Below are 21,891 nucleotides of genomic sequence, written 5' to 3'. Positions count from 1 at the left end.
GCTGAGAGATTCAGAATGGTGGCTTGCTCCGGGATATTTGTGGGCAGATATATTATATCATACAACTAGAGATATCATGTATAGGAAGGCGGACATGACTTTGTTCTCAGGCTATCTTCGCAACATGAACCCTGTAGCATGCTTGTATTTCCAAGAAGTCCTTCTTACTGCGAACAGAATGTAGCGCCTAGTCAGCAACGTATCTTCCTGGTAACATCAATCAATACCTCCATCGCTGACTGCAGTTATCAGCCCAAGCAGAACAGAGCCAAATAAACCAGGACCAGGTTTAGTATTGTCTGTATTGATGCAATATACAAGTACATTGTGTTCTTCGTCGTCATGGACCACCACTCAATGAGCATCTAATTGCTTCGTATCAGTCCTGCTTCAGACTGATGCGTCCGACCAGGAGTTGTGTACCTCGTTTCTTTGGGCTTAGATTTATTCCCATCAAGCTCTCCCTGGCTTGCTACAGATCAGCATTCGGAACATTGTTTTTCCTTTCTGTGGCTCCTTACACCATTGTCTGAGCATGATCCGACAAAGATGCGTTGAGCATCGATGGCGAACGATCCTATCGATCCAGTGTCCTGAGACCACACCGGAGCTCTGAAAGAGTATCATGTTGATGTTGGGACGCGAACCCGGATATCGGATCGCCATCCTTTCCGTGCTCTAGCGTATTGCGCCCCAGTGCCAGGACAAGGCTACAAGCTGCTGCTCGTGGCTCCAACTTAATAAGGTTCTACACATTGAGATACGTGGCACATCCAACACTCTGGTTGCTCAAGCACTCTTCCCTGGACGCGACAATTTCTTAAACTCGTATCTTGGACGCCGATGACGATGACTGATGCTACTCCTCCTTCAGAAAATACAGCCCCCGCCATATCATCCAACCACGAGCTCTCAGTCCAGCGAAATCTCGCCCTACCAACTCCAGCCCATGACGAGCTGTTGATCAGAGTCATATATTCTGGCATCAATCCTGCCGATATCAAGCACAAAGCCCTTGGCATCGTTGACACACACCTTGGTTACGATTTCTGCGGCGTTGTGCATCGCCTGCCACCCTTCGATAGTGGCTTCGCTGTTGGAGATGTCGTTGCAGGAACAACTCCCACAGGTTACGGGGGCCCCAAGAAATATGGCACACATCAAGACTATCTCGCTTGTCCTGTGGACATGGCTTTCAAAATTCCTCCGAACCTCCCCGTCTTGGATGCCGCTTGCATATGCGTTACGACTATGACAGCGGCAGACATTTTGGTCGACCTCTGCGGCTTCGAGCCGGACGATCTGGGTTCTACCTCTGATCGTGCAGGAAGATCTGCAATCTTAATCTGGGGCGCTTCAACAGGCGTGGGCAATGCTTGCGTACAGTTCGCCCGCGCACTTGGTATCAAAAACATCCTTGCTACAGCCTCTCCGGCTCGCCACGCTCTTCTCCAAGATCTTGGTGCAACGCATGTTTTCGATTACAACGATTCATCAGCGGTCGCTCGAATGAGGGAGGTCGCCCGCAACGGCAGCTTCAACATAACCCACGCCATCGACGCAGTGGGAACCACAGGCATGTTCTCCAACTCGGCTACGCTCACCAAGGAATGCTGCGTGGATCATCCCTCCGCAGTTTTGGTCTCCACGGTTGTTCGACCATTTGACAAGGGTTTCAAAATGCCTCTCGCGACGAAGAACAAGCGAGTTGACATTCGCCTTCTCATCATCCCATCTCTGAAAGCGGTCGACATCGCGAAAGGGTATCTACCGACCATCAGACAAACGATTGAGCCAGACCACGAGGCTCACAATAGGATGTGGTCTGCGTTGCTCTGGGCTGAAGATCACTATGGAGAGAGATTAAGCTACCACGAGTGCAAGAGATTGATTCTGGCTTCACGGCCGAGCGTGTGCTTGTGGAAATCGATCGCATTGCAAGAGGAGCAGGGGGATTCGGAAAGTATGTCGTGAAGCATCCTCTTCATTAGGAGCATTATGCTACAGAAAATGATGCCGTCGCTCGCAGTCAGATACTATGTACACATATGTCTGTTATGTACCTACCTTCACGGTCCTTTCAGGGGCAAGGCCCAAGAGATCCCGAGCCTTAAGTCCTTATCTCCGAGGCTCCGGGTACCTACGGCTACCTCGATTGGAGCTGTCGTTCTGCATATTCTACACTCGTCGAAAGGTCGCGATTTATTAACATGGCCAAGAGCTTTTTGTTCATCGGTAATGACCGAAAAGATGATGCTGCCAGGCGTAGAGCTCGTTCACATGTCATGCAAGGCAAGAACCTGGGAAGGAAGATCACTCGTCGCTCCCGACTGGCCGTCACAATGGGTCCATATGAGAAAAAGCCCACAGGACGTGACTCCTGTATCTCTAAGAAGGAGAGTGATATCGTAGAGGTATATGCAACTCCAGGGCGCGGGATTGGGCATGCGCTGGGCAGCCTTGTCTCCCCGGTGGAAGTCACTGCGGAATCCGCCTATGCTATCAATCAGTGTAAGCAAGACCGGCCTGCTTCATACTACAAAGAGGCTGACAGCAAGTCTCATCTTGCCAGTCTTCAACTCTACTGCGGAGAGAATGTACCCCGTCCATCTTGGCATCACCATCGAGGCAGCAAAGATTATGTGGTTGCAAGTATTGTTCGTAAATGAAGCTTGTACGTGACAGATCCGGGTGGCTACAATGCATCACGCTCACTACTTACAGCATATCACTGCCACGTTGCCTTGATGCAGACCTGTAACGAAGTATACGATTCGAACGACAGCGTCTCGCCGAGAGCATTATCCCACATCGCCCGAAGTCTTCCCCGTGTACAACGGATCCTCAACAGCGACGAAGCCCTCTCCGATGCGAGTATAGCGATCGTGTTGTCGCTTATAAGTCAGGAGATGATCCGAAAGTGCAACGAAGAAATCGAGATCCACTTCCAAGGACTCACAAGGATGGTTGACCTTCGTGGAGGACTTCCCAAGCTTGAAGATAATCGCGCATTGACTCTGAAGATCTGCAAGTAGGTGCACTTTCTCACTAAGAGATCTTGCTTCTCAGAAGCTGACCTGTTCTATCCAGAATTGACGTCGTCTGTGCGCTTCGGAGCGGCCAGACTACAATCTTCTCCCGAGACACATTCCCGACATTGGATTCGCCAGGCTCATTGCTTATGCCTGCAGGTGTTGATGCACTAAACCACGAATTACAGAGCGTCTTCCACGACGCCATGGTATTCTGTCATTCACTGCAGGATCCTTCGACACAGGCCCTAGATGTCTTGACGTTCGAGGAGGCTGTAATCTCGCTCTGTTACCGACTCTTGTCCTTTCGAACCCTCCAGGAGGCAGGACGCATCATCGATATCAACAGCCATGCTCACCTTGGCTTGCTGCTCTTCTCAATGACGACGTTTCTACAACATCGCGGCCGGCAGATCATAGACTTTCCCATGCTGTCTCGATGTCTACACGAAGTGCTAAGAGGCACAGCGAGCGGGTGCGAGCCCGAAACCGTTCTTTGGCTTTCACTTCTTGGCGGAATGTGGACGGTCGACGGCACCGAGCGAAGTTATATTACTTCCTCGTTAAGTAAGGCTGCGATGGCTATCAGCCTGAAGTCATGGTGCGAGGCGAAGCGAATCCTTTCAAACAATTTTCCCTGGCTACCGGAAATACATGACAAGCCGGCGCTGGCTTTCTGGAACTACACATTTCTAAACGGCGTTTCCGCACACCGAACTTAGGATGAATCCTTCTCATGACTCCTTAAGTCACGGCTGCGGGGCTTTGGTCAACCCCTAATTCAAAATCCGCTGGAGATATGGGAGTGAGTGCGTTCCTTCCTAAACGGGTTAGCTTAGATCTTCCGGGTGAGCATGTGAATACCGAGCCCAAGAAGTGACACGTAAAGCAAGAATGGGCAGCTTCATGGAGGAAACGCGTCGTCCCTAATTCTGTGCAGTAGCGGTCTTCAAAAGAGAAAAGTTAGACTTCAAAGCACTTCTTGAGGAGATTCAAGCTCGGCTGCTCAGATGCCGTGTTCTGATGCTGAGCCTTTCTCTACTGGCGCGATTCATTCCTAGCAGATATCGATGTAAACAAAAATAGAGAAAAATGTCACTATAACCACTGCAGCGGTATTCTTGACGGAATTTTCCATCAATGTCTTCGCATTCCTTTCCGACAACATGTCTCTGCAACAGCTCTTCTTCCAAACAACGGTAAAGCATAGTCTTACAACTCGGAGAGACTGAACATCATACGCTGGTGGGAGATTTATTCAAAGGTGTGACGGTACGTATCCAACAGGTAGTACTTTGTGACTTGAGACAGCTGCAGACTGACGCAGCTGGTAGGTAATGCAAGCTGTACAATACTGCTGCCTAGCCCGCCGACACAACATTCCTCAGTCTACTGCGACATCGCCACTTCCGACTGCTCTATCTAGTCTCTCACAGCACAGACATACCCCATCGTATACCCACAACGAATCATTCAAACACAACAAAATACCAGACGATGGCTCAACAGTCCAACCAAAGCACAGCCAGCAATGCGAATAGCGCAAACCATAGCGACGGCTTGCCTCCTGGCTGGCAAGCCATGGTGACCAGCGATGGAAGAACGTACTACAGCGACCACGCCTCGAGGACCACCACTTTTGAACGGCCGCAAGCTCAAGCGGTCGAAGGGGATCTACCATCAGGATGGGAAATGCTACGCACCCGTTATGGGGTCACCTACTTCGCAGACCACAACACTCGAACAACAACCTTCGAGGATCCAAGGATCAATTAGTGGAAGAGAAGAACGATTGGTTGTTCGGTGATAAAGGCATTGAATGGGGGTCACAATCTGTGTTAGCAAGTTTGGTCGCGAAATAGTCAAGATTGTTGATAAAATGCAGTACTTGGGAGGGTGTCGATTTGAATGCTGGTCGGAAGACGTTAAAAATGGCCGGCTTGTCAAGTTCTGAGTCCACGACTGACAGTTTGGGACTCCGCATATATATTCGCCATTCGCAGGCGAGTGTTGAGAACAGTACTTGCTCACGACAACACCGCAATGCACTCAATTTCCACATCAGTGCCTCGGGGAAGTTCTTTGACCGCCACGCAACTAGTCATCATTAGCCACAAATTGCAAGACTTTGTTCGAAATCGACGGTACTGACGTTCGAGAAGGCTTCTCATCTCCCCAGTACAGTTTATAGACTGCATTCATGGTACTAAAATATTCCATATCCGTGATGAAGACGTTCACTTTGATCACTACATATGCATTAATAAGGCTTGCCTAGAACAGCAGTACTGACTACTTGCTCAGTTTACTCACCGTTGTCGATTGAAGTACCGGCGGCTTCGAGCACATGGGTCAGATTCTTAATACACTGCAGTATGCGTGCGGTCTCCGATGTTTCCTTCAACGAGTCGTCTGGTGATAGGGTCCAGGGGTACTTGGCCTGAACAGTATACGGTGCCTTTGGCGACAATAGCTTGACTATAGACACCTGCTATGGGCTTCGGTGCTGAGGCAGTCATCACGACTTGCTTGGGTGCCATGGTCGAATCGTATGCTCGGAAGAGCTAGGTGGGAGTTGTGGGTTGAGACGAAATATGGCGAGGAAACAGCACTTGATATATGGCAATACTCCCTGTGCTCAATTTCGCGGCGGATATCATCTATTGTTGTCGTCCTGCAGATTCATCCACAGATTCGCCTACTAATGATGCTTACCAACTCATTATTGCCACCTCGTTTAGACTACTCATTGTAAGCCTGCCCCTGCAGATCTTCATCAACCGCGCAAGGTCAAGGAACGTGCCACTTGCAAGGAGCCTCGTGGGCTTGAGCAAGTGCGAGTGCGCTGTATCTACACGAATGTTCATGCGCTTGGCTAGTCGGAATCCGATTGGTTTCATCACCAATTCGAGCTCTGCTGTGACTAATTGCAGGAAAGAGTGATCATCAATACATCTTTGTGGACTGCGTGGTGCAGGCAAACGAAAGGCTTCATCTACTCAGCTAGTCGCAAGACTCAGCAAAGGACATGCTCCACGAAGACGATCGCTAGCAAATCTACGAGAAATCTTCATTCAAGTCTACGGTGCTGCCTCTAACCTCCCTATTACCCTCTCACTGACTTCCCGAAGCGCTCTTCCGGCCCACTCGAAATCCTCTATGGTGAGGTAGATCTGCGCGCTCAGTCGCACCCACATCTCGCCTACATACATGAATATCGGCATGAACGTATTGTACTCCCGCACCAGCGTCAGAGGTCTGAAAAAAAGGGGTTCGTGAAGCTTACTGCGCGACTTCGATCGTACGGAGATGAGGCGGGATAGACAGTCGGACGTTGGCGAACGCGCACTGCCTTAGCGTACCCTGTTCGTTGTCCAAAACTTCGGTATCGAGAATGCTAGCAACGCGGTCACCGCCCTCTCGGGCGAGTGAGAAGCAGTATGCGCGGACTGCGTCTTCGCCTTTGAGGTGTTTAAAGACGACTTTGCTCCGCCATTTCAACGCGGCAGGTACTGCGAGATACGGGGACTTGTCGATGGTGCCAACGAACTCGAACAGTGTGATGAAGTTGGCATTGGCGGAGCCCGTGGTTGGTTTGGCGATTTTGGATGTTTGCGGCACGAAACCGTTGCTGGTGGGCAGGCTGGAACGCATAAGAGGATGGTTGCGTGCCGCCACGTACATAACGGCACAGCCACGGCGAGCGAAGAGCCACTTGTGGCAGTTCAAGACGAAGAAGTCTGGATCAAGAGTCGTAAGATCAAGGGAGATATGGCCAACGCTGTGGGCAGCGTCGAGGACGCTAAAGATGCCATGTCGCCGGCAAAGGCCAGTAAGAATCTCGAAGGGCACACGTACGCCCGGCAGGGAGACGACAGTGTCGAATATGGCGAGTTTAGGACTTTTGCCAGAAGCACGAATGGATTGGATCGCTTCTTCGAATCGTGCAACGAGGTCGGCATCAGTGATGGGGTAGTCGCAGCGAATGCCGTGCGCCTGAACGGGCGTAGTCTCGACGAGATACTCGATGGTCTTGTGGCAACTGTCGAACACACTGGAGAAGTGGATAATGACGTCGCCTGGTTGATAAATGAGGAATAGTGTTAACTCTGTCGTTGCGTTTGGGACAAATACGACGCTGTCCACAGGTGCGTTGATCAACTGAGCAATTGCAGCGCGGGCTTCGTCGTTGCGAAGACGAGACTCGTAGCGAATAAACCAGTCCGGTCTTCGTTCGCTTTGTTCGTGGAAGTATCGTGCAACGGCTCCAACTTCTCGAGGCAATGTTCCGTACGAGCCTGAGGAACGTTAAAGCCCTGATATGCTCTTCCATAGTCGTGTCTTACCATGATTCAAATTTCTCCAGCCATCGTCGAAGTAGAAGTGCTGAGCCGCTTCTTTTCCGCACTCGATAGTGCTAATAGAGTCGATGACTGTGTACAGGTCTCCTTCTTCTTTCGGTTGTTTGCTCATGATGGTGGCGGAGAAGTTCGAGCGAACAGTGCGACTGCTGTTACGAAGTAGCGTAAGTCAAGAACTTTTTTCTTGAATTGAGTCATGGGTAGATGAGTCAAAAACAAATGCAAGGCGTAGGGCGTGCTGATAATCCAAAACAAGGCTGTGGGATTCCAGGGCTTATTAATTGTGCTTCTTCGCGACACGCCAGTAAATTGACCCAAGCTGTGTTAGCGTTAGAGCGCCTGTATTATTTAGCGATGATGAGGTCATTTAGCATGATACATAGTACCTAGATGGTTCTGGTATAAGAGGTTTTGAAATGCTGCAGTTGCTTGCTCGCGCAACAGCGATTCAAGGCAACACGCCAACTCGAAGAACTTGAGCGAGTGGATGGAAAGTCCTTCGCGTAGAACCTAATGCATCAAGAACGGGACGATTGGGCCATTTACAAATTAGACGACTCTCTCCTTGAGTGTGCCAATTCGCTTGCGCTTACGTATTCACAGCAACAAGCAGACACTTCTGGTCGCACTTGGCTCTCCGTCTCGAACCAATCCGAGCGCTGCAAAGCTCTCTGAGTTTCTTGGACTTCTAACTGCCTATTATGGATGTGTGTAGGGCTGAACCCTGAGCCCAAAGCACGCCAAGGATAGCTGCCTTTTTGGGCGGGAACTAAACCAAGATGAGCTACTCGTAGGGCTGAAATCAAATCCTGCGTATTGGGGCTGGCTACCATGCTCGGTCACCTAGTAATTTTGTCGATATTGGTGTCTCTCGAGCCATCAACAGAGAATTCCCATGCGTATTTCCGCCACCATCTGCCCCAGTCGGAGGGTTCGGCCAAGCCAATCAAGTTCAGATGACAAGTGGCGTGAAAATGCGAGCACGAAAGACCGACGGCAATACATGCGTAGATGATCAGAACAGTCGCTTGAACAGCCTCGGTTTGCTGTGTCACTTGGTACTCCAAGCCAAGCGGGCTTCTACAGGATGGAAAAAGCGACTATCTGCTCTTTTGCAATCCTCGCCTACTTTACGTTACACAGGCACAGGAAGAGCTTCGCTTGAACAGGTGTGTTTCCACCACACCCAGTTCTCGTCTAACGACTCATCTTCACCTTCTGTCATACCTCCTTCACGTCTCCAACTGAGCGAGAACATCCTCTATACTTTCCCAAACTCTTCAAGTCTGTTCACGCGCAGCGCAATCCATACTTGCGCGTACCCCAGCGGTAGATCCACCATCACCGACACGTTCATGACTTTCCAGAAGAAAATTCCTTCTTGCTTGACCACAGCGTCTTCGAAGTGCGCAATGGTCTGTTGGCGGTTCATCATGAGGATTTGGCCGTTTGGAAATGGATAGTGACACATATAGTCCGGGCTTGTGAAGTGCTTGAGGGGTGTAGCAATGTCACCGCAGTTGATGAAGTCGACAACTGTGAGAGATTGGTCTATGAGTCGGTTTTCGAGCTTGGAGTCGCCTGAGACGCAAAGCGTAGTTTTCGTATTGTCGATGCCCATCTCAGCTTCTTCTGCTCAAGATAGTCTGTTCGTGATATGATCTATGCCGAGAAGACCATGTGTCGTTAGGGCGGCATAGAATGAGTAAGTGTTGGAAGGGAAGGTTTGAAAAAAAACAAGAGCTGGACGGTCCGCAGTGTTTTCATCCATCGCCTGTCAAGCTGTCTAACGATTAGGTTTCAGTAGTGCGGCTGATCCTTGTTTAGATAAGAGTTGCGAACCTTTCTTGCTACATAGGTAAGTGCACCGCGTCCGGCGCGCTTCTCAGCCGCGCACGCAGGATCGAAACCCATGCGCATGAACATTCCACTTTCTTCCGTTCAGCAGCTTGTTCTGGGCGTAACAAGTGGCCGGCACGCCCATCCACAAGCTGCTACACGAAGCCCTGACCAGTAATACAACGTTCCTGGCAACAACGACTAGTACACTGACAGGTTTCTGCCGTCAATGGCTGTGAGTCGAGAAGTACCTGCAGTGCCACTGCGAGGCAGAAAAAGGTACGCTAGTGCTCAGAAGTGATGACAAGAGCATATGGAGATCTCGTCAAGTTGATCCTCTGATAAAGTAAGCGAGATAAGACAGCCTTGCCACGGAATATTGGCTTCCTGTGCCTATTCGCAAGACGCTTCGCCTCTGGACCTCGAATTTTCGCAGTCGTGTCATCAGCACTCCCTTGCTTAGGGTCAGTCTTCGAGACGTCTCTCCAAACACTTGGACAAGACATGTTGCCTTCAATATCAAACAATTCCGGCAGGATTTTCGAAGATTCGATACCAAAACTAAAACACCAAACATGATTAGGCGTCGGACTTCTATTGCGTGTGAACATGAACTTCTCCAAACGGAGAATGTCCAAAGAACAGAATTGATTTCCTCGACCATTCATACCCACGTATTGTCCCGAATGAAGTCCTCGATGCATGTCCTGGAGACATCCGGGTGCTTTGTGACGTGCTTTGGCCCAGGGTTATAAATTCCTTCAGCAAAGCACAAGCCGTACACAAGACCGATGTAACCTTTCCAGCGCGTATGTATGTCTCCAGCCTGATCTGCACTAGCTCTTGCGTGCACCACCGCTTGCTTGCAGTCATCGATCGTCATAACCTGATGGAGAGAACACTTCGTCCCCCTAATTCTGCTATACGCCTCCGCTAAGTGTTGAAATGTGAATTCATCAGAACAGAACTCATAGTAGCCCCCATTTTCCGCATCGTCTGAAGTGATGATGGCCAAACTGAACTCCGCTACTTCGGCTTCCAATGTGAAAGGGGTGACCGTGGTACCATCGCCAATGACCCTTAATGTTCTTTTGCCATCGTTCCCGTGTATCCAGACAGCACTTTCGTCCTGCAACGATCCGGCGCCGGGCCTGCCGAACAACGCCGAAGCGAATACGCCGCAGAAGACGTAAAGTGGCTTCATAGTACTTGTGAGTGCTGCCTGCCGACTGAACGCGATCAGTGGATCGTAGCTTTCGACTGTCCCAAGCGGCATATTGCTCCAATTTAGGGTCCAACATGCTGCGTGAAATCGTTTAATGCCAGCGCGCTCGGCGGCACGCAGAAGGGCCAATTGTCCATCGAGTAGGAGCACAGGATCTGGTCCATAAGCACAGATCACTGCATCTGCACCCGCACAGGCGATTTCGAGGTTTCGTATATCATGGAAGTCATCGATTTGAACAAAGCTTTCGATTTTCTGGCAGATTCCATCGGGTAGTTTCGAGATGGCACGTCCGACCGCCCGAACTTGATGGCCGCGCTTCAAGGCTGAGCGGACGACAGTCAAGCCCATGTTGCCGCTCGCTCCGGCGACGACTATCAGCATGGTCTCTGGCAACGAAGAAAAGGTTGGAAGGTGCTGTAGTATTGATGGTCGAGTTAAAACTTCATGTACAGCATGAAGTTGAGAGTATGGTAGCCGATGGCGAAGCGAGGGCAGGAAGACCTGACGCAACGTCGTGCTTCGTCTCACTTGGGCTTATCAAGATTAATTATACTTCAACGTAATTCAGCTGATGATGAATAGCTTACATGGCTGTGCAGCTTCTGTTTAACAACGCAGCGATAAATGTCAAGTCAGAGTGCCGGTGAGCAGAGAGGAGGCCCAAGGCTGCGTAGGATTCTTAGCACTGTCTCAGCACACGGCAGTTGTAGATACTGTTGTGCTAGTGGTGATTGGCTGCTATACCCTAGATCACCCCGACGCACGCGCCAACAGCCCTGGAATCTTGGTGGAGCGCAGGATCGATCTGGACTTCCTCAGCTGTCCCGTTGCATTAGCGCAAAGCCGAAGCTGAATACAGCAAAAGTCGTGCCGCACGAGGCTGAATATATGGCACGCTCGCCTCCAGCTCCTGGCAGTGATCTCGCTGTGCCCCAACTGGCCGATTTTAATGGAATGCCAGCAGACCTCTCCTTGTCTGGAGGGCCTTTCTGGCTTCTCGAGACTCCACACCACCGTGCTGGCGAGAAAAAGGACGACCCTTGCGTGATGACGGCAACGAATATGGCTTTGATTCATAATTGCTGGATACGTGCGCTGAACGGGTTATATGTTCACGCTCCATCAGTTCGCCCCACTGAATTCAAGAACTTCGTTGGCTATGCATCTCGGGTCTATGCCGCCATCAAGAAGCACCACGACCAAGAAGAGGAGCTCGTGTAAGTACACTCTACTATGCTTGACTTTCAACGTACTGACCGTCCAACAGCTTCCCATTGATTGAGGAATGGACCGAGGCAGGGGGTTTGATGAGCGCGAACGTTAAACAACACGAAGCATTCGAACACCCCTTCAAAGTTTGGGGCTCTCATCTCTTCGAAATGCTGGAATCTGGGACGACATCATCATTCAACGCATCGAAATTCCGCGACCAAATTGACGCTTTCGCAGTTCCTCTCCAGACACATCTCGTAGACGAAATCGTAACACTTGAAAGGCTGGATCAGTACCCCAATTGCGATATTTTAGCCTTGGGAAAGAGGATGGAGGAAGAAGCCGTCAAGCACATGGAAATCTCGGAGCTTCGCGACAATTTACCGGTGCTGCTACTCAACCACGACATCACGTTCGAGAATGGCGCTCACGCGACCTGGCCTCCTCTGCCTTCATTGATGGGCTTTGCCATACGGCGTCTGGCTACTTTCTGGCATCCTGGTTACTGGAAATACACGACCTACAGTGCCTCGCAATCACCCAGGGACTTTGAGGCTGCAAAGAGTTGACCGGTACGCGTTTTAAGCAGTAACGTCGCATATTGGGCGACAGTCCATGGGGCCGACAGTTATTTAGACTGACTGAGAGCCGGGAGCAGACTTCAATAAACCGGGCAGGCAAGACAGAGTTGCAAATCTCATGCTGGATTGCAAGACTGCGCCTAGATCAGCAAGAGATGTCGACCAGATAAACCAGTCAGGATTATGTGACTCTGGGTTCAGCGGAGGACAAGTCTCGGGCCACTCTCTATAATAAAAAGGTCAGGATCTCTTCCTCCAGGATGCCCCTCAAATACCCTGACCCATCATATTCGCAACATCTCCATCACCGATCCAGTGACTCCCACCAGCACATCGATACCCATTCGCCTGCTTGATCCACTCATAGCCAACAGGACATCGTCCAATCTGCATTAGCATTTGTTTCTCCTTTGCCTCCTGACGTCTCTTCTTCTCAATCTCCTTTCGCTTGCGTGCGAGCTCCTCCAACTCTTTCTGACGCTGAGCGTCTGCACAGTCCTTGAGCCACTGTGCGAGCTTGTGTTCCTCCTCGAGCAGCCGCTGGTGCTCCTTCTCGGCGTCCTCGGCCTTCTTGCGATCGAGTTGAAGCTGATACCAAATGGCATCGCTGACACCGGCGTCACGCTGGACAAGAGGCTTGGCATCTGGGCCACCAGAGGGTCCTCCGTGTCCATTTGCGTCGGAGGGAAGCGGTTCCTCTTCAGTGACTTCTTGTTGGAAGTCTTCTCGGGTGGCCATGCTGGAAGAAACCTGCACCGTTGGGGCTGGGGTATGATGTTGATGTTGCATCGGCATTTCAGCCGCCGATGAATCTCTGAGAGCGCCTGCCATGGTAGCATCAGCTTGTCGCTTGCATCTCTCGGCGATCATCTTATCGATAGACTCCAATACCAAGGTCGACGTGACCTTCATGCCTTGATTGGCTGCATCTGGGTGCTTGACGATCTTGCTATAGATCGACTTGGAAAGAGTCTGCACGTCGCGAGCATTGGCGAAGTTGGCAGAGCCAGTTAACGTTGCAAACCGCGGGAGGATATCAGAGCGCAGAGTCGGTCCCAGGGCGGACAGGACCGTGATATCGAGACCCTTCTTCTTGCCCAGCGTCTTGGTCAGCAAGACAAGGCAGTCCTCGGGTTTGAGAGGCTCAAACACGATAGTCTCCGGGAAGCGAGAAGTCAGGCCTGGATTCGAGGACATAAGCCGATTGATGTCAGCATCATACCCAGCCAGGATGATGATCAGCTTCTGGAAGAATTGCTCCTTGGTCATGCAATCCACGAGCTCATCCATGGCTTCTTGTGCAAAGTGACCGCCCGCCAGACGATAAGCTTCGTCAATGAACAGGACTTTGCCGAGAGCCTTTTCCAGAAGTTTGCGGGTCCTGGGTCCAGTCTGTCCAACATACTCACCAACAAGGTCAGAAGCTGAGCAGCTCATAACTTCTGCTGAAGCGAGAAAGCCCATGTCGTAGAATACCTTGCCCATTTTACTGGCCGTTGTCGTCTTGCCTGTTCCAGGAGGCCCGCGAAACAAGAACGAGAAAGGTATCTGCTCGCGAGGGTCCTGGTCAAGCTTCTTCATGTTCGCCACGATGTTTTGATATTCTTGCAGCTGGTTGATGATCGTCTCGCAGCCGATAGTCTCCTTGAAAAGCATTGTGATGTTGGTGAGTGCCCGCTCGCCCCTGTCAAACTCAGGATCGATATCAACTGCTTCCAGGATGCCTTTCGGTGCGTTCGTCTCGCGAGAAATGCGCTTCTGTTGACGAAGCTGGGCGTCGTTCAGCAATATATCCACTTCGCCTGCATTGCCGAAGTGTGGTCGATTGCGGGCTCGGGCTAGCATCTCCAGAGCAGCGACTCTGCCTCGTGGGGTGATTGTAAACGCCGAGCCTTTGAGCTTCATATCGAACATGGCTGCCATGTCGTCGTTGTCGAAATCCTCAAACTGGAAGCCAGAATCAATGGGAAAGCGTCGAGCGAGGCCCGGGTTGGCGTTCTGCATCATCTCCTCCATTTGGTGCTTGTAGCCAAGCAGAAGCACACATCGGTCATCTCCCGGCACGCTTTGAATCTCCGCAACGATGGTATCGATGACAGCAATTCGATAAGGGTCTGTATTTGAGCCGCCACCATAAAGTCCGTACGCTTCGTCGATAACTAGGACCTTCCCGACTGCAGCATCCAGAATGCCCTTTGTGTTTGCTTCTGAAGCCCCGATGACTGCTCCGATGAAGTCCGCGGGCTTCTTGATGACCACCTCAGCGCTGGAAAGCATACCTAGAATACAATGTCAGCGCATGGTTCATCTGTTATGTATCATGGAATTACTCCATGGAAGCAGCAAGGGGAGCATCAGCACTTACCCATATCGGCCAGGATCTGACCGTACATCTTCGCAACTGTCGTCTTCCCAGTCCCAGCATTGCCTAGGAATACCTTGTTCAAGCTGAATTCGACAAGCGGCTTCTCAGCCAGCTCTTGCTTGTAGTTGTAAACCAGGGAGTCAATCAGCGCCTTGACGGAGTCCTTGACAGACTGCAAGCCGATGAGCTTCTGCAGCTTTACCCAAGCCTTGTTGTTCGTGAGAGCACTTGATGGCTCAGGGCCAATCAGGTCTTCTTGTGTCAAGAGCATGTCATCGGGCATTGGGTCGTCTTTCTTGGTCACTCTCCGCTCCTTTCGAAGCCTCTTCGCTTGTCGAGAGGCAATGATAGAGACAACATTCTCGACCTCTCGAGCATTGCCAAACCCCTCTTTGCCGCGTCCTCGGCCAATACGTCGTGCAACAATTCGCGCAAACAGCCCATCAGTGCCATCTTCAAGTTTCATCCGGCCTTGGTAGCGCTTCTTGATGTTGTATTGCATAATGGCGAGTAGCTCGTCATCCTCGTAGTCAGCGAATTGCATCGTGCGAGGAAAGCGGCTTGGTAGCCCAGGATTGTGCTGAAAAAACTTCTCCATCTGCTTGTTGTAGCCCGCCAAAACAAAGACGATCTTGCCTGTGAGATTCTCCACTTCGGCAAGTAAGAAGTCTAGGACCCCAGCTCCCCCGATGCTGGACCCCGATGCAAGTTGGTACGCCTCATCAATGAAAAAGACGCCTCCGCCCTTCTCCAGGAGGTCATCGAGGAGCTTCTTGGAGCCCTGGACACCTTCATTTGCCAACTTCGAACCAGTTGACTCGACAAAATCATCTCCTGGTAGTGCGCCGACCGAGCATAGGAACTTGGCGTACAGCCGAGCAACAGTTGTCTTGCCGGTACCTGGGTTGCCCAGCAAGGCCGCGCCAAAACGCTCTCTCTCAAGTTGGGCAGAGAGGTCTTGTCGGATAAGAAGATCGACCTTGGATTTGATCTCCAGAAACTGTTGTTTTACTCCTTCCAGGCCAATCATCCTTATGAGGTCATCGAGAGCTGGGTTGATAGCCCCTTCAACGGTCTTCTGATACTCCCAATCTCTATGCGATTCTGAACCGGCCGTTTTGCCATCATCCGCGGTATTGGCGGTCACGGGAGAGCCTGGGCCACCCTCGCTGTCGGAAGCGCCCTGTTGCTGGGAGTCTTTTCGCATTTTCTTGGCGTGATCAGCAGCCTCCTTCTGAGCCTTGCGTGCTTTGGCGGTTTCAAGGTCTTTCTGCCGCTGCTGAAGGAGCTGTGCTTGCTGCTCTTCCTCCGTCTTCGCCTTTGAATCCTCTCGAATGCGGGTCAATTGATCATCGATGGCGGCAAGCTGTGCCGCGTATGCTGCTTGTCTTGCTGGCCGCTTTTGTTCCAGCTCCAAGTCCCTCTCCTGCTTCGCCTGCTTGGCAGCTGCTTCAGCATCGCAGATGTGACAGGATGCTGGGTGGCCCTCGGAGCACTTTCTCGTCAGCACGTGGCCTTGAGGACAGGTCTCTCGCATGATATGGTCACACTTCATCTTTGTGTGATCGGCAAGGCGATGGCATTTCCGCGGACACTCGTGCAAGCCGCAGCTGAGCAAAGTGCCGCAGGGAGCAGAACAACCTCCGTCAGGACAGAATTTGTCAAAGTCGGCCGGTGATTCAAGTATCATCTGTCGGTCTGGGTGTTGCTGGCAGTGCACCGGCAGTCCATGAAGGATCGAGTTTGATTTCGCCAACAGGTCGAAGAACGATTTCCAGAGCTCTTCGCCTTTGCGACTCGCCATAAAGGTTGCTGGATTTCCGATAATGATGAGTGCTTTGCGAGCTCTTGAGAGGAGGACGTTCAGTCGTTCTGGAGATATCATGAAACCAATGTCTCCGTCAGGATTGCTTCGAGTGAGCGATATCACAACAATGTCGCTCTCTTCGCCCTGGTAATTGTCAATGGTCGAGAGGCGAAGAGGTCGCTTAGTCTGCGATGCTGTGGCTGGAGACACGAGTCCAGCTTTGATCAGCTCGAACGAGTCGAGATCATTCAACACAGGGTCATTATCTCTAGCGAGCTCTCGTCGAAGGAGTCCCAGCTGACCAAGGTATGGAGTTAATACAACCTGATCAGAAGTCCCATATCCTTGCTGTGCCATGTACTTGACCACTTTCTTGACGACCTCAGCTTCGTAGGGGTTCTGCTTGCTCTTGGGTGAGCCTTGGTCTCGACGGTCGCTGATATCGCTGAGTAGCTCCTGCTTCTCGTGCTTGATGAACACTACCCGCTTCTCAAGCCCTCGTAGCGAATCTCGAGCCGTGGTAGAAGGTGCGTCTTGCAGTTCAGGGTAGGTGAGGTGGCGCACCAGACTGGAGATCTCCGGGCACATGCGGTGTTGTTGCTTCAGTGTGGTGTGTGGGAAACCAGAGAGCACCAGTCTCTCGAAAAGAGATCGATTGAGATCGAATCCGTCTCCCTTCTCGACTGTGAGCTTGTAGTTGTTGACCTTGGGCCGCAGCTGTTGATGGTCGCCAATGAGAATTAGCTGCTTCGTGCTGGGCGTCAAGGCAGTCAAGACGTGGCTCTCCAAAATTTCTCCGGCTTCTTCGACCAAGACAATTCCCGGCGAGGCAGTCTGAAGTTGCTCAGTATACATGGCTGCCGCGGTGGTTGTGCATGCAACGATGCGCTTCGAATGAATCAGTTCGGCATCCTTCTGCCCCAGCGCCTCATGCAGAGTGTGCTGAGCAGAATCAAACGCTACAGCTGTGGCTATGATGCCGTCGGTCGCTTCTGTCAAGATGTCGAGCTGCCACTTCTTCAACTTGTTGGCTCGCGAAGCATGATCCATCGCCCAAATGTCTACATGCCACGGCGACAGGCGCTTCTTGAATACGCCTGGGTCTTGGTATTTCATCCAGCGATCAATCAGATAAAGCCTGTCTACTGCCTTGTTGCCTTTACCTACCATTTGGTAGCCATTCTGCTGCTCAGCGAGTTCGAAAGCTTCGAAGAACTCGTAGTCGTCATCAGAGAATTCCAGATACTCAAGGATTTGTGACTGTGAAGGCCTGATGTCTATGAAGGCTTCGGCTTTATCTTGCAGCGCCGACGCATGCTGATTAACTTCCTCGTTGAGGCGATTAATGGCGTCCCAATTCTCTTGAGACCGATGCTTGCCCGGTGCTTGTGATCGGAGAGTAATGTGCTGCGTCTTTGCGGATGACTTTGAACCCAGCCGGACGATGTCATTCGAGGGGATGCCGATGGTTAACAGATCGTCCAAGAATTGATCGAGCGCGTGGTTGGTGAAACAAATCACTAGAATGCTCTCGCTCGTGTGGTCGTAGAGAGCTTTGGCCAGCAGTGCACCGATGAAAGACTTGCCGGTTCCTGGTGGGCCTTGAATCAGGCTGATTGACTGACGAAGGCCGGCAAGAAGAGATGCGGTCTGCGACTCATCCAGCTTTACTGTCTTCGACAGGCCCAGCAGTGCCTTCAGATCCCTTGCAGGCGCAGACTCAACTTGACGTATGACTTCGTCGAGGCTTTCGCTGTCCAGTTGGTTATCCAATTCGATGTCAGGTTGTTCAGGAGCGAGGAGTTGCTCGGCCAGGGGCAACTCCATTTGGGCCTGGAGACATCGCAAGACGGGTTCGTAGGCAAAGACTGCTGTGTCGATGAGGACAAATTCCACAGATCTGGACATTGCCAGCGCAAGAACAACTTTCTGCATCGCACCACTTCCGGGAGTCCGTATAACTGCAACAGGGGGATCTTGGCACAATAGATCTTCATCCCTGACGACCTTGCCAAAAGCGATTATCTTGCCCTGGTCAACCAGATAGCCGAATGAGTGGTGTCGGAGAACGTTCGGATTGTCACGAAGGAACTGTCTACGATTCAAAGCGTTGGTGATTTGGCTCAACCCCTTGTTGACAGCGATTTTGAGGGCGCATGGTTGACGACTTCTTTCTCCTCCACAATGCACGCCAGCAAGATCAAGTACTTGTAGTCGTGTGCGTTGCCGACGGAAGGATGACTTAGTCTTGCCACTGGACGCATCAATGTCTTCTCGAAGCTCGGCAAGAAAATCCTCTCTCAGAAGACGAAACTGATTGTCTAGATGATGTCCAACTCTGCTTGCAAGAGGTGTCTGTGTAAGCGCATGTGCTGTGTTGTAATATGGCCGGTCTTTGCTGGTGAGTTCGTCTTCCGTTGGGTAGACTGCGATACTTCGATAGTCGGCGAAGTCATTGTCGTGGCGACCTCCTGGGCCAGAAGGATGAGATGTTGATCCAGATGCCTTGGTCTGAAGAATACGTTCGATGCGGTACCCAATACCGCGAAGCTCACGGTCGTCAGATTCGAGAAAAGTCTTCTTGCTGGTGATTTCGGCAGCGGTTCCGTCGACCTCAATAGGGCGATCGCCGCTCCATGAGAGAAGTTCCAGCAGGAGCCAAGCGAAGTAGAGCTCGGCTTTTGGCGTAAGTTGCTGTTCTTGCTGAGCCTTGACCATTGCATCCCAAAGTGCAGGCGGCGAGACGACGTGAGAGAGGATCCGCTTCAAGAACTCGCCATTGGCAAGACGCTTGACTTCAGGAACAGCGAGATAGGCGAGGAGCTCGGCGAGAGCACCATTGATGAATCTGGCGGAGATGTCGAATCTGAGGCCTTTGCGTAGAATCTCCAGGCCCGACTTGCTGCACCCTATCTTCTCGACACATGTTGCATGATCTTCAATGTCGCAAATGGCTTGCAGAAATTGCTGAACATCTCGCGAGGATTGCACAGGCTTGAGTCCAGCAAGGAAAGCGTGCAGGAGCCTCGCAAGTCGATTGCTACGCTGCGACACATTGCTTGCACCAGCTCTAGAGTCCGCCATTGGCACCAGAACGTATGTAGATGTGATTCCAGTGATTACGAACAGCGTGGTGAGGAGGTGAGAGATAGGACAAACGCAGAGGCCGCGTGGTCCGAGCTCCAAAGGGATGTCTTCCGTACGGTATTTTAGCGCATGCAGGCTGCCGCTGGCCTTGGTTCAACGTATCAAACATGCAGACGAACCTCATTTATCCTTGCGGGCCTTCCAAGGCATTCCTGGGGCGACCAGAACTTATGCATAGATCCACATTTAACACCTGCTTGCATACTCGCACCAGCCGTTCTCCTTCACGCTTTGCCGTCTTCTGCTATCCAACTCTTGCTAGACAATTCGTCTTCACCATGTTTCACCGAGCGGGCATGGGCCGTTCACGGTCTTCTGGCACACGAGGGTGCAACCGTGGTGGTCGTGGCAGAGGCGGTGCTTGGTCAGGAAAGCCTGTCTCGCCTGAGACTTCTCCACCACCACGAGGACCACTGATCGAGAACGTGACGGATGAGAGCCTGCTGTCGCAAGCAAGTTCCCTTTCAGCGCGACTCGCCATCCAGTCATGCACTTACTTGGCTTCCTTCAGCTGGTTAAACGACAAACAGCCCACGATCGTGGTGCCCGGTGAGTTGTACATTTGCAGCTGCGTATTGATCCGCGTTTTGACTTCATGCAGGTATGCCGCCACGATGGGCGCCTCTGGACGAGCCACGCAAGCTTGAGGAGGATTCTGGCTCATATTTCCGAGACATCAATGCTGTGCATTACCCTCAGCATCCACTGGAGCCCGCTGTCAGGGCAGTGCTTGCGCAAGCGCCAGATCTGGACTTGGAAGAGATCGACGTCTTCGCTTGTGGGAGCACAATGGGCAACCTTCTTCGCTTTGCTCAGAAAAGCGACAAGCCGTTCCAATTCGTTATCGAAACTATTGGCGAGACCGTGTTTCTTATTCGCCGTGAAAACAGTCTCGATGAAAAGATACCGAGCGTGGTTGGTTATGGCCACACCTTCCCGCGCACATACACCAGACTGGACGATTCTGTCACAAATGCAGACTCTCATCAGCGCATGATCAAGTACGACTTTGCGGGCTTCCAATGCATCGTTCGCTCTGAAGCTGATGGATTTCTACCGCAGCATGTCAGCGATGACATGCAACCGGAAGTCATTCAGGCCTTGCCTGAGCTGAATGACCTGAAGCTCGTCTCAGGTGGCAATGTTGTTCCGCAAGAGGCCATCCTCGAAATCAAGACCCGTTCAGTCCGCAAACAGTTGACTCTGGAGCAAGTCCTCGATGGCGAGATTGGCAGATTCTGGGTCAGACAGGTCAAGAACTTTGTACTTGCATACCACTCCAACGGCGTATTCAACGATGTCCAGGTCCACGACGTGCGGAATCAGGTTGACGACTGGGAAGCGAGCCACCAGGACGATGTCAGACTGGTCTCAGGCTTGCTGGCAAAAATAGTCAGCTTTGCAAGGAAGGATCCAAGTCGTAGGTTCGAAGTCTGCTACAGCGTTCCGGGCCAACTTGAGTTTCGCCACGTTGGCGGAGAGTTCCCAAACGCTTTGACTGATGACACGATGCGCCTCTGGGCACCGAGAGGGTCAGACGAGTCCGACGAGGAGACAGATAATGCTGTCGGGTCCGATGCCGAAGCTGGCGGAGAGCTTGAGTCGGACGAGGAAGAGGAAGACTTTACAGCATGCTCGGAGGGCTGCGGATACTGTGGGAGATGTAAGTATCGCTGATCCGAGAGATTTTTGGTTATACGAAAGGAGTTGGTGATGTTCTTGGAGTGAAAAGGAGGTTGAAAATGCAGTCCGTGCTCAATGAGCTAGCTCACATTTGCTGTAGCGCGAAACCTTGTCTAACTTCACCTCTTCTCTAGCGACACTTTCTGTGCAGCATCAATCAAAACTGCAGTCTACTAAGCTCGTGATCATGAAGATCACTCCCGTAATACTCTTGCATAACTTTGCACTCTTTCATGTTCAGTCGCCTCACAAAACTCAAAGTCGCAGAACATTCGCAGTGTCCGAACAGAGCGTCCTCAATGAAATCAAAGAGAATCTTCGCACGCCTGCCGTTTATCGCCCCCACAAGACGATTTCAGACTCGCTCTGCCCAGTCGACATAAGAAACCACGTGCATACAGGGAACTGCGAGAGTCTTGGGAGTAACGGTCAAAGTCGCCTGCGAGAATTGACCGATGGGATTGAAAGATTCTCGAAATGATAGACAGGACGAGGCTTATCTGCGAGCAATCGATCTCAGATCGTTCCAGCCACATCTTCGATGGGCACCCAAGAAGGCCGAATCTCAGACTGCGGCAGAGCCTTGGCAGGTCGGCAAAATTTGAGCACCATGGTTACCTGCTCCATGGGGTTCCA

At 51.5% G+C, this 21,891-nt stretch overlaps 8 protein-coding genes across 8 annotated transcripts; 3 read left to right on the top strand and 5 right to left on the bottom strand.

Moving 5' to 3' along the window:
* Window positions 1–849: 849 nt before the first annotated feature.
* M409DRAFT_18813 (uncharacterized protein) lies at window positions 850–3,035 on the top strand (the record flags this gene model as incomplete). Its single annotated transcript, XM_033804660.1, has 4 exons — window positions 850–1,963; window positions 2,293–2,511; window positions 2,573–2,674; window positions 2,725–3,035. 4 exons carry the CDS (start codon window positions 850–852, stop codon window positions 3,033–3,035), a joined length of 1,746 nt encoding a protein of 581 aa, XP_033671730.1.
* Window positions 3,036–5,059: 2,024 nt separating this feature from the next.
* Window positions 5,060–5,572, bottom strand: M409DRAFT_63887 (uncharacterized protein; the record flags this gene model as incomplete). The annotated part of the gene is made up of 4 exons (XM_033815817.1): window positions 5,060–5,129; window positions 5,185–5,281; window positions 5,346–5,444; window positions 5,479–5,572. 4 exons carry the CDS (start codon window positions 5,570–5,572, stop codon window positions 5,060–5,062), a joined length of 360 nt encoding a protein of 119 aa, XP_033671729.1.
* M409DRAFT_63886 (uncharacterized protein) lies at window positions 5,551–7,505 on the bottom strand (the record flags this gene model as incomplete). Its single annotated transcript, XM_033815816.1, has 4 exons — window positions 5,551–5,586; window positions 6,143–6,325; window positions 6,366–7,330; window positions 7,379–7,505. 4 exons carry the CDS (start codon window positions 7,503–7,505, stop codon window positions 5,551–5,553), a joined length of 1,311 nt encoding a protein of 436 aa, XP_033671728.1.
* A 1,149-nt stretch (window positions 7,506–8,654) lies between these two features.
* Window positions 8,655–9,014, bottom strand: M409DRAFT_18811 (uncharacterized protein; the record flags this gene model as incomplete). The annotated part of the gene is made up of 1 exon (XM_033804659.1): window positions 8,655–9,014. The coding sequence occupies one exon, from the start codon at window positions 9,012–9,014 to the stop codon at window positions 8,655–8,657; it is 360 nt and encodes a 119-aa protein (XP_033671727.1).
* Window positions 9,015–9,896: 882 nt separating this feature from the next.
* M409DRAFT_51090 (uncharacterized protein) lies at window positions 9,897–10,841 on the bottom strand (the record flags this gene model as incomplete). The annotated part of the gene is made up of 1 exon (XM_033811711.1): window positions 9,897–10,841. One exon carries the CDS (start codon window positions 10,839–10,841, stop codon window positions 9,897–9,899), a length of 945 nt encoding a protein of 314 aa, XP_033671726.1.
* Window positions 10,842–11,348: 507 nt separating this feature from the next.
* Window positions 11,349–12,241, top strand: M409DRAFT_18809 (uncharacterized protein; the record flags this gene model as incomplete). Its single annotated transcript, XM_033804658.1, has 2 exons — window positions 11,349–11,677; window positions 11,728–12,241. The coding sequence occupies 2 exons, from the start codon at window positions 11,349–11,351 to the stop codon at window positions 12,239–12,241; spliced, it is 843 nt and encodes a 280-aa protein (XP_033671725.1).
* Window positions 12,242–12,520: 279 nt separating this feature from the next.
* On the bottom strand, window positions 12,521–19,509 carry M409DRAFT_63884 (uncharacterized protein; the record flags this gene model as incomplete). The annotated part of the gene is made up of 3 exons (XM_033815815.1): window positions 12,521–14,532; window positions 14,619–15,801; window positions 15,835–19,509. 3 exons carry the CDS (start codon window positions 19,507–19,509, stop codon window positions 12,521–12,523), a joined length of 6,870 nt encoding a protein of 2,289 aa, XP_033671724.1.
* A 341-nt stretch (window positions 19,510–19,850) lies between these two features.
* M409DRAFT_18807 (uncharacterized protein) lies at window positions 19,851–21,249 on the top strand (the record flags this gene model as incomplete). Its single annotated transcript, XM_033804657.1, has 2 exons — window positions 19,851–20,121; window positions 20,174–21,249. 2 exons carry the CDS (start codon window positions 19,851–19,853, stop codon window positions 21,247–21,249), a joined length of 1,347 nt encoding a protein of 448 aa, XP_033671723.1.
* Between the last annotated feature and the right edge of the window lie 642 nt (window positions 21,250–21,891).

The sequence above is a fragment of the Zasmidium cellare genome, assembly GCF_010093935.1.
Source record: "Zasmidium cellare ATCC 36951 unplaced genomic scaffold M409scaffold_6, whole genome shotgun sequence".
NCBI classification, from domain to species: domain Eukaryota; kingdom Fungi; phylum Ascomycota; class Dothideomycetes; order Mycosphaerellales; family Mycosphaerellaceae; genus Zasmidium; species Zasmidium cellare.
This window is presented reverse-complemented; position numbering and strand designations above follow the sequence as displayed.